Here is an 11,628-nt window from a genome sequence, read left to right on the forward strand (position 1 = left end):
AAAAAAAAAAAAAAAAAAATCTGATGATGGCATTTCAAGCAGGTAGCTTCTGAAATCACCTTCTCCCTGCCTACAGTACTGAAAGGGTCCCACATTTCCACTCAAAAACAAACCTCCACTCAGTGAGACTGAATAGTATTGAAAAAGAATAATGGCATTTGCTTTGTTTGAGTTTGGGCTCACATATCTCTGCCCATTTTGCAGAACCAAAAGTGCAAATCCCTTAAAATGTGCGAAAGTTGAATGGTAGCTAGGTAAAAACATAATTAACCAAGATATGTTTATGTCCGTTGACTGTGATTTTGAACACAGTAGCGCATATGTCATCTGTAATCTGTCATGTGTCATCCTGAAAGTCATTCCCTTCCACAGTTGCAGAAAACCAGGTTATAAAATCCCCTTCACACTTCATGACAACACGGCTTGCGGAGGTGCCTCCCAAAATGGGGTTGACATAGATGTAGGAGATAGGCACCAATAACCCACCAAAAACTGGATACAACTTTTCAGTTATGTGAGTACCTTCCACTCCAAATTTTTCACCCTGTCCTCATCCTCCCATTTCCAACTTCAAAACTTCTAAAAATCAGTTCCTGCCACATTTAGCCAAAAGTTTGCAACTGACTAACATTAACCTCCATACTGAATCTTCTTCGTCTCTTCTCATCAGCCTCAACTCCGCAGTCGGTTTGAACCGGGATTTTTGTGCTCTAGGTTGTTCCTTTGGGATGTGCTGAATTGTGTGTGTGTGTGTGTGTGTGTGTGTGTGTGTGTGTGTGTGTGTGTTGGGAGTGGGGGCAAACAGAGAGGTGGTGTCAGTGGAAAGAATCTCTTATCTCTGTTTAATGTGGTAGTTGATTTAACACATTTACTGGTTATGACAAATTACTGTGTGGGTGTGGAAGTTTCAGACAAAAGTTGATGTTTCAAAGCAAACATCCATGTTTAGCTTAAGGATACAGTTACAGCAGAAATGACTAGATAGATAGATATAATAGATATTATATACATATATAGTAAATATATATATTTCTGGATTAGATATATCATTTACTTTATATTTTCAAATTTGATAAACTTCCTTGGTTGTCTTTTAAAATCTAACTTACCTCATTCAAAATCACTCCAAATGGCTGAGGCCTTTTCATATGCTTCCCTTTATGTTTGATTTTCCTTCTTTTTAAATGCCATTCACTTTGTAGTCATCACTCCAGGTATTCTTTAGTAATTTCTTAAATGTTTCCAGAACTATTGAAAGTCCAGGTACCAGCATACAGATGACATTTTGAAAAATGAAAATAATTCACTAATTTTTAAAGATGATGAAAGTTATGTGTGTATACATATATATGCATGTATATATGTACGTTGATATTTGTCATGAAGTGATTTTGCGTCTGTAAAACTGGCTGTGCCATGTGATAAAGTTGTTTCTATGGAAACGGCTCATGATTCATGATTAACATAAAAGAAAACTACATATGAAGGTATAAGGTAGACCTGACAGAGAAAATATTCATTTCTGAATTAGAAAATTTAAATGCCATTTATTACTAACACTTTTTACAGCTAGAAAAATTCTTTTATAATCCTAATAAATGTTATTAAGTCCCTATAATATGCTAGGAGCTACATAGAGATCATAAAGAATATAATCCTAAACTTCCTGTAGCTTACATAGTGCTGGTGGTGAGGGGGTGGAAGGCAAGGTTAATAAAAACCTTATATGAACTGAAAGAAGATCATTATGTTATATTCGGTCTTTTGTCTTTTCAGAGTCTTGATTTGTTTATATGCCCTACACATTCTTCCTCCAGCAAATTCCTCTTCCATGTGGCTACAGCAAAGCTCTGTAGAAGAAAGATGACTTCCTGTGGGTGTCGAAGTAGATCTAGATGCATCTGGGTGGGAAAGAGATTGCAGGTGGGAGGAGGGAGAAATGATGGCCTCTTACATGAGAAAATGTTCTAGGCACAGGTAGGATTTCAAATAAATGTCATTGACCTGTCTCTATGGAAACCACAAAGCAGTTTCTCTTGACTAAAGAATTGTATATCTTTGTCTTGAAAACAATAGATCAGAAGAAAAAAAACCTCCCCGTGAGTCACAGAGGGCTAGAGTAGGCAGGGACCCTGAGCTTTCAACAAATCTATTCCCCTGCCTTCAGGAAGGATCCCAAATAAACCTTCTCATTCAAAGAGGATTCACTCCTAGCAACTTCCCTGATTAATCCATTCAGCAACCAAAAAGAGACATCTGGCCTCTAACTTTCCTACTGCATCCAGAGGACCTTAACCCACACTCTTTTTCTGCTGTGGTAGGGACTGCTAACAGCTACCTTCTGTTTGAACCCTCTTTTGTTTGAATCTATTTCTCTAGCTGCTTCTCTTCTTTCTTTCCCAAAACTTGATGACACACTCTATGAATATGCCTTTGCTAAAATAGGTATCCACTTTCCAGGAGACCATCTGTGGGGATAGGGCTCTGTTGAAATCTTGTTTAAAATCATCCCCACCAAGCCATTCAAATGTTTCAGCTCTTCTGCAAAGCTCCTGGGGGTCACTTTTGAACTTCCTGGCAGCTAAGCTTCATTTCTGTTGGTCCCACTTGTGCTGTCTATTATATCCCATCTCACTTCATTGCCAAATACACCTTCTACAAGAACTCACACCGCTTTCATATGATTTCCCATGGAAACACGGTGTTCCAGAAGGACTCTGAACCATTTTAGGGATGTGATGGAGAAGAGAGAGAGCAGATGCTGTGTAAGTGGGTTCCACACACATCTTTTCTTCCCATCTATATGGTTTTATAAAAGCAACTGAAACAGTGTACAAAAGTCACTTCTCTGGGTGAATTTGAAAAGTAGGTTCTCAATCTTGTCAGGGTCTAGGTCCTCCTAGATAAAGAACAATGTTGCTACAGATTAAAGTTGACTGCACTTCATTCTCTGTCTTTGGTCAGCACCCTTTCTCCGTATCTCTAACTGGTTCATTTCAGCTACCACATTTATGCACCCAGGATTTCTCCCTGTAGAACCTGCTTTATATGTGAACAGAACTAGAAGGGTCACCAAGAAATTAGTCTTTTTCAGGATACGTCCAACCTCCAATATTCTACCGCAATGTTCCCACAAGTACCTTGCAACAACATGCTCTGACTTTTTTTTTTTAATTCTGAAAACATATCTACTTCAACGGTGAACAAGGTGGTTGGTGCTTCTTTTCCTGTTTCCCTCCCTGGGCAGATGGTGCCATATGTGCCCATCACTCGATATGGAACCCATAGGGCAACCTAGGCTCACTGCCTCTCTAACTTCCAACATCTAACCAGTCATGAAATCCCTCTGATTTGCCTCTGTTTGAATTTCTCTTTTTTTCCCCTCTTCTTTTCTATTCTTAAGGCCACTGTTCTCCTTGAGGCATTTATCATCTCTCATCTGGACTCCAAAATACCCTGTAATGCTTCTTAACTAGGAATGTTGGCCCCAGTTTTAGCCTTCTTTGCTTCATCCTCCACGCAGATATCAGAATGATCTATCTGAAATGCAAAACGTAGCACCTGTTAAAACCTGTAGCAGGTTTCCTGTATTTCAGGATTAGGATTCATTTCCTTAGCATACACATTCCAGCATCATTTCTTCTTTCTGTCTCTCTGTCTCTGTTTCTGTCTCTGTCTGTGTGTGTATGTGTGTGTGTGTGTCCTTTTAAAGTGAAAATTTTTAATGTTTAAGATTTTTTAAAAATCAAACAATTCAAAGGGGCATATTAAGAACAGTAAGTATCCCTCCAAGTCATACTCCTATAGTCCTGGTTCCACTTCCAAGAGACAACCACTGTTACTCACTTCTTGTATATTCTTCCAGAAGTGGTCAGCGCATATACAAAAAAAATATGTATGTTTCTAGAGAGGCTTCTTTTTAGGCAACTGAGAACATTCAATAACTCTGTCCTACATCTTGCTGTTAACATCCTGTCTTATTTCTTGACAATCTTCCCTGTGCCCTTTAAGTTCTCCCAATAGTGAATGACTTATAATTCCCAGAACACTCCATACTGTTTTCAGGCATACTTGCCAATGCTGATGCTTTTCCTTTTGCTTGGAAGTTTCTTCTTCTCATTTGCAGCCTACACATGGTGCTCACTACTATTCCTCTTTAGGAATTAACCTTTCACCATGCCTTAGAAACTGCTCCTCTATGCTCCCATAGGACGCTGGACATACATGTCTCTATCATAGCCACTACCACATTGTTTTAAATAACTTGGTTTCTGCATTCTCCTCTATGCTGTAAAATATTGGGCTGGCCAAAAAGTTCACTCGGGTTCCCCCATAACATCGTACACCAAAACCCGAACGAACTTTTTGGCCAGCCCAATATCTGAAGGTATGAAACATGTCTTAGTCATTTTCCCATCCCTAGCACCCAGTTCAGGGCACGATAAAAGACTAAGTGTTCAGGAAGTACATGTTCAACCAAAACATCCCATGATCAAGGTAACTATAGATGTTTCCAAAATCTTCCAAAAGGGAAAAAAAAATCTTTACTTCAAGAATAGAGATTTTAAATATTTTTTTAAAAAGGACTATAAACCCCACAAGGACAGACACCCTATCTGCTTTATTCACTATAGTGGTTGAATGCTCCTTGGGAAAATGCCTTTAATCTTAAATATACAATACGATGACAGTTTTATTGGGGCTGTAGGAGGGAAAACACATTAGGCACTTAAATGGAGGGGTAGAAGAAAAAAACTATTAGCGGAAAAACAGTGAGGGCTATGAGGATTCTAAGAAGGGGATACTGGGCTCACTAAAGAAAACCCATTTATCTTTCATTCTTCTTATGACCAGCCTTTTTTACTAAGTTATCACCACTAATAGGAATTAATTTTAAACTGTTTCTTGAGCATTTCTGTCAAGGCCTAAGTAATAGATTGTTATGTGCTACTGACTATAACTTCCTTCAACAATAATCAGTCAAGGGACTTAATGAAATGCATGATCTTCTGAAAACAGAAGTATTCTAAAATGCAGAAACTCAATCCTGGTATTACAAAAAATAAGATTCACTCTTCTGAAAAAGCTCATGGGGAAACTGTATTAACAATCAACAGCAAGCATATACCATTCATCTTCCTACTATCCTCAAGTGTGATAATGTCATTTGAGTTATTGAAACTCAAATCATTTGGAAATATTTAATACCATTTTTTTTCTTTTGTAATATTTTACCTTCCCTAATAAGGCAAGATCTGATTCATGTGTGTTTTGAGGGGACTATCAAGACTTTGGGGGCCTGCTATGACAAAAAGCACCAAACATTTACAGAATTGATACTAAGTGATGGTCAGTGGAGATGAGCACTGTGGCTTCACCCCTTGCTCCCAGACCACCTGATGGAAAGATTTTAGGTGGGTTGGGCAAATCTTTGGGATACCCAGATCTTGAAAAATAAAGGTTTCCTTCTGTTTCACATTAAGTGTTGAAACATTTATTAGTTTGGCAATAGTTGAGCAATGTTCCCTGTTTGAATACAATGGACAGTACCAGATGGAAATACTTCAAATGTGGTCCTGGCTCCAACGCTTAATACGATATAAACCAGGCATCATTCAAGTCTCATTTTAAAGACCATGGGTTCAACATTTCTTGTTGCTGTCTTTGGGAATGTGTTTAGGAAAAAATGGATGATAATGCTATGACCAATTAAAATGGTAATCCAAGGGGCCCCAGATTGCACACAATCATTACTGCAACGTTCCCAGGAGATTACCAGAGTTTGCACTCAGTTGGAATTTAATAAATGCTTGTTGACTGACACATCTAAAAGGAGAACAAAATGGAATAAGATGGAATCTAACAGGAGAATATGATGAAGACGAAGAATCTTGATTTTAGCAGAGTCTAAAATCTTTAATAGCCTAAGTTTATATGGTAGATATTTGAACTAGAAAGAGGTTTAGCAATTGTGTCAATTACCTTCATTTTACAGAGGAGAACCCTGAGGCCTGGAGAAGTCAAATGACTCACTTAAGGTCTCAAAGCTAAATGCCAGGAATATTTTTTTACTTGCCTCATAGATAGAAGTCAGACTCTTGCAGGCAGCCTGCCTGAGTTCAAATCCTTCTTCTGCCCTTTACTAGATCTATAACTTCTGAGCAAGTTATTTAACCTCTCTTAACATGCTTCTCCCTCTCTCCACCTCAGTTTCTCCATCTGTAATGGGGGATGATAATTCTATAGCCTTAAATGAGCTACTAATATAAAGCATTTGATAGCCATACCTTATACATAGGACGTGTTCAATAAATGCTACTGTTTTCATTCTACTACACACTGTAATACCTAGTCTGGTCACGTAATCCTAAGAACACAGTCTTTCAAATGTGACTGCAAACTTTAAAAAACCTGGATAGGCTTGCTCTGATGTGGCTTAGAGTGTAAAAAGATCTTTCTGTTATCTCCAAACAGAAAGGCAAAGGGAAGTTTTTCCTCTCTTAGCTTCTCCAGATGGTACAATATTGTAACCCAGCACCTAAAAGTGAGACCTGGTTGATTACTCATATAAGAGAAAAACGTATTTATATCTTTAACTGCTGATATCTGTTCATGTCTTTAAATGGTACTGACCTATTTGCTCTATTTGCAAAGGAATTCTGTTATAACCTCAGGGAATTTACTGACAGCAGCAAGAGTATGTTTAGGCTCTTTTACAAAGCTATTGCAAGCTCCTAGTGGGGTGAAACCCAGTTTGCAATGTTCTTTATTCTGTAGAAGAAAAGTCATTGTAAAGCAGCAGGATAGTGTTGTCCGAATTACTGGGCTTGGCAACATTTTCATAGCCATCGTTAAAGGCTGGTGGACTCATAAGTATTGACACAGTTAGGAGGACTGCTTATTAGTTTAAGTCAAGCCCTATCAGCCTTGTCATCAACTGTTACACTCAATTTTCCCTTCTGAGCACAGCTACCTGTTTAACTACCTGGAAATTAACTTGAAACTTAATTTGAAACCTTGGAAAAATATCATCCTTAGAAAAATTTAAGAGAAATAAAGTTCATTTCTTAATAATGCTAGCCCTTAGAATAATGTACTACAATCTTGCTTCTCAAAGTGCTGTCCATATACCAGCAATCGGCATCACCTGGGAGTTGTTAAAAATGTAGGCTATCAGACCCCATCCCAAAACTCTGAATAAAAACCTGCATTTTAACATTTTGAGATCCCAGAGTGATTCAGATACACATTAAAGAATGGGAAACACTGGCTTAGAGAAAGTGGTGACAGGTGGTTATTGTTTGGTGTCACCAAGAGGATGGTAATTAGACATAACTGAAGCATATACCAGAAACCTCTGGAATCAAATATTAAAATAACAGTGGGATTTAACAAGAGTGGACATTTCGTAAATAAAATTTCTTTTTCTTTTGGGTATTATTTAGAAAATTGGCTCATTTTAGTTTTTTTTGGGGGGGTGGGTGCTTTTATTGTTAATTTTAATGCCTATAAGAACATTCACTATGGCATCCATGTATGCATAAAGGAAGGAAACAATGAATACACAGTAGCTATCCATTCCTGGGAACAGCTTGGGTTGAGACCTACTTTGAGTTAGGACTCAATAGATTTCAAGTTTTCTGGGGATGGCCACTCAGACCATCACGTCTTTAGATCAGAGACAGAGAGCTCTGTGGCTGGAACTCCTCCTTGATGACCAGAAGCTGCCTCTTTAATAAGACGGAAGGGCTAGTCATTGGAATCTGAAATACAAGGGTTCAACCTTTTGTTTGCAGGTAGTTAATATCTTGTTCCCCCAATCCACTACTCTGAGAGAAGACTTCCTTACTATTATCTGTGTTTTACTGGGCTTATATTAGCAGGTGTTAGTGGTTATTTTAAGGCAATTTCTGGGGGCTACTGTCTCCTTTTGTTCCAACTGCCTCTTATTCCTCTTCAGTCATCCTTGTGTGTGTGTGTGTGTGTGTGTGTGTGTGTGTGTGTGTGTGTGTAGGTATACAGCTTGGCAGAAATTGTTAAGAGAGAAGGTTTGAGGAATTTTAAATATATGGAAATCACAGTCGTTTTTTTAAGATGATAGAAGATAATAGTATGTAGTCACTATCATAGGCACAATACATCCCATGATGCCAAAAGAAAAATCCTTCCTAATTTAATGAACAATATTATTGCCTGAAAAGAAAACTCTTACTCTCAAGTATGGTTTTTTTCCCTGCGTCAGAATTATTCTTCAGCAGTTTTCCATTCACTGCTCAAAACCAACAATTATTGATTATAGAGATTCTATAAAAACTCTCTCTCTTTCAAATTTGGGAAAAATATTTTAAATCCTGAAGGATGTGAATCAGAAAATACTGTTGATGTGGCGTTAGTCTTTAATAAAACAGACAATGTTAGAAACCAATCTGGAATTATATTTCACTTAGCATAGCATAGGAAAAGAACAAAAATTAACAGTCTAGTTTTCAAACCCATTAATGTAATGTACAATTATGTGATTTTCCCAGATGTGGAAATGGGTGGATAATAATGGTAATGAATAAAAATATAAAAATGAGCATTGTTTTAGCAATGGATTTTAATCTGAATTTTCTTTAAAACTATTTTTATTATATTTGATGTCCATTTTTATTTGTTGTTAATTTTGTTGAAAATTTCCTATTAAATTATCTCAGAAGTTACTGCCTATCAGGGTTCTGAAACACGCTTAATATAAAAGCAATAAGTCTTATTTCCCATTGACATTTCAACTCTACTTTATGATCTAAAAATCAAAGCATACCACAGACAGTGCTCTTAAACAGGGCTAACTATCCAGATTTTGCTTATATAGAACCCTCAATCCTAAAATTCCTCTTTGTTTCCAATTTTTTTGGAGTTATTTCCAATCTATGTATTCCCATGCTTTGTTATAGATGATAGAAGAAAAAATAAACCTTGGGTCTTGTTGGTAGATTTCATTAAAAAGAGAAGCAAGGAAGAATAAGTAAATTAAAGTTTATTATTTTCCTATGTTCAGTGGTTTCTATTTTCCCATCATGTCTCTAACACTATTGTGGAAAGGTAATGGGTAATTTAGTAGAATATATTTTTTAAAGGTTTATCTGTTGGGTGAATATTTAAAAAACTCAAGTACATATACACACGGTACAGTGAGTAAATAGATTATATTATTCCATCATTAAGAGCTATTTCCAGTGGTACAGCAATTAACTTAATTATTTTTTTTCTGAGCTTCTGTATGAATTCAGTTGAACAACTGATTATACAGAGCTTTTTTGTTATGGTGGTTGTTTTAGTTAAACAGCAACTTCCCTATTCTATTCAGTTTTGGTTTTGTCTTTGGTTTTAAACTGAAAAGTTGTTTGTAAATATAGTCAACAGAATTATACATTTAAAAAATTCTGAAAAGCGTAGTACTCTAAAAGCAGACCACTGGCAAAGGCACTGTTTGCCTTTTGAGTCTTCTGAATCTTCTCCTATTTTATAAATTATCTGTGTGGGTACTTACAAGGTGCCAAAATAAATGACTGAAAAGGAAATTATTATCATCATTTATCTACATGATACAAACAACTTAAACTAATTCATTGCCTAATTTATCCAGTCACAATGGTGTGGATCGGGTATGATTTGTATATGTGCCCATGTTATTACATTCCCCAGTGTTTGTCAATAGTTCATCTTGGGTGCTTTGTGGTAGTGACACGTATGTGACAGAATTTTATAAATGAGTCTATTAAAAATCTTTTCCAAGTCAGAGAATATTCATTGTGCATTGATATTTCAAAATTGTTTTTCTAATACAGCCATCAGAGATATTAATTTAAAATAATATTTAAAATAAGCTATTTAAAGCAGGGGAAAGTGCAACTTTAAAATACAGAAATTTAATAGTTACACTTTTTATTCTAATCCCACTCAATATATTTTAAATATACGTATTTTTCCCTGACATACCTTAAAAAAAAAAAAGAAAGAAAAATTCTTAAGCCTTAGCGTGTTAAAATAAAATGACTCACTAATAATGAAATGAAATGACAATTCAATAGCCTGTACAAAAATAGAGTGATAAAACCCCCAGAGGCTTTAGTCTTTAAATTATTCAGGCTGTCTAAATTTCTGCTGCCACAATATTTTTTTTTCGCAAGTGGAATAAAAATGGCATTTTGCTCAGGTAGATCTAGCTGTTCCCTGGGTGGTTGGTTCTAGAAAAGCGACAGGCTTTCCCCCCTGCCTTACAAGAAGCAACAGTTGGAAACTCTAACTAGAAAACTGCTACCACACAGTGGTTGGAAAGCGCCAACAGAGATAGTGACAGCTATGATTTCAATCCATTTTGCAACAGCTTCAGAAAGGCAGGAGGAAAAATGAAATAAAAGAATGTTAACTCTTTGCAATGAAAAGATTGCGCTATGCTCCCTATGTTACTATCGCCCTCTCCTTCCCCCTCCCTTTTCTACAGTCTCTTTGATCATCAGGCTTTTTTCGGCATGCTTGGGTTTGTAAGGCAAAGCAAAGCAATAACTCCATCCATTCGGTTTGAACTTAAACTCGCAAGATGCAGCAAGACAAATTCATCAACCCTCACGTGGGAACAATACAAGCCTCTCCCCAGAATCTGGCTTGAGCACTTTGACACCGTTGTCTCAGCCTGTTGCTCCTGCCACTCGGTGTGCTAGAGCCTGGAAAGAGGGAGGGAACACTATGAAACCTCATCTGTGTGCTTGGGTGCTTTGTGGCGGGCCATGGGTGGGTCCGGTTCACCCGCTGCCGGGACCGTGCCTGCGGAGTAGGCGGCCGCGGACCACCGTGCGGGGACCCTCTCGTGCAGGCCGCCCGGCCACCGGCAGGTGGTGCCCTACGCCTCTCAACACCGAAGGAAGCCCAGCGAAAGTACCGCTGACTCCGCCCCACCGGCTCTGCCGGCGCCACAGTCACCGTCCTTCCCCAAATAGTGCGGAACACGTTTCCTCCGGAACACCGCAGTAGCCCGTGTGTGTGTCGAAAATACAAACCAGGGCCAGCAGGGTGTGTGTGTGCCAGAGTGGGGAGCGGGCGCGGAGCGGGATCCATGGGCCGGGGCGAGGTGACCGCCAACGAAACGCAGAGGGCAAGGGGACCGGTCCGTTTCGCATCTGCGTAAGCCCGGCTGCCGGGCCAGTAGCAAGGCCACTCACCATGTTCACTTCGGAGACCATGTCTATGCTGGCGACATCGATCCTCATCCCGACGTCCACGGGGGGCCCTACCGGGGAGGTGGGACACATTATGGGCATAATCTCAGAGTGGCCACAGGCTGGGGAGGGTCGGGGGGCTTCCCTGAGCTTACTACATTCTGAATGGGCTCCGCCACCCCCAGCCCTCCACCCCCTTGCCGGGGACAGCCTGGGAAAACAGGTGTGGGCACACGAGTGATGCAGTGACTATGCAGAGGGTGTGTCGGGCCGGGGGAAGGTCGGCTCTGCCTGGGGTTCATCCACCTGCGACTGGGGCTCCGGCGTGGTGTGTGTGTGTGTGTGTGTGTGTGGCCAGAGCGTAGGGCGTAAGGCACGCTTACCATAATGACATGTTTCTTCTTTTTTTTTTTTTTTTTTTTGACATTTG

At 38.9% G+C, this 11,628-nt stretch overlaps 1 protein-coding gene across 1 annotated transcript in view; it reads right to left on the reverse strand.

The window, feature by feature from the left end:
• The window catches only part of LOC103080161 (gamma-aminobutyric acid receptor subunit beta-1-like), a gene marked incomplete at its 3' end in the record, with an annotated part of 137,179 nt that overhangs the window by 124,859 nt on the left and 692 nt on the right, over positions 1-11,628 (reverse strand). The window contains exon 3 of the mRNA XM_007445559.1: positions 11,202-11,269. Within this exon, the coding sequence (XP_007445621.1) occupies positions 11,202-11,269 (68 nt within the window). The remainder of the gene's footprint in view (positions 1-11,201; positions 11,270-11,628) is intronic.

The sequence above is a fragment of the Lipotes vexillifer genome, unplaced genomic scaffold (genome assembly GCF_000442215.2).
Source record: "Lipotes vexillifer unplaced genomic scaffold, Lipotes_vexillifer_v1.1 scaffold1043, whole genome shotgun sequence".
NCBI classification, from domain to species: Eukaryota; Metazoa; Chordata; class Mammalia; order Artiodactyla; family Lipotidae; genus Lipotes; species Lipotes vexillifer.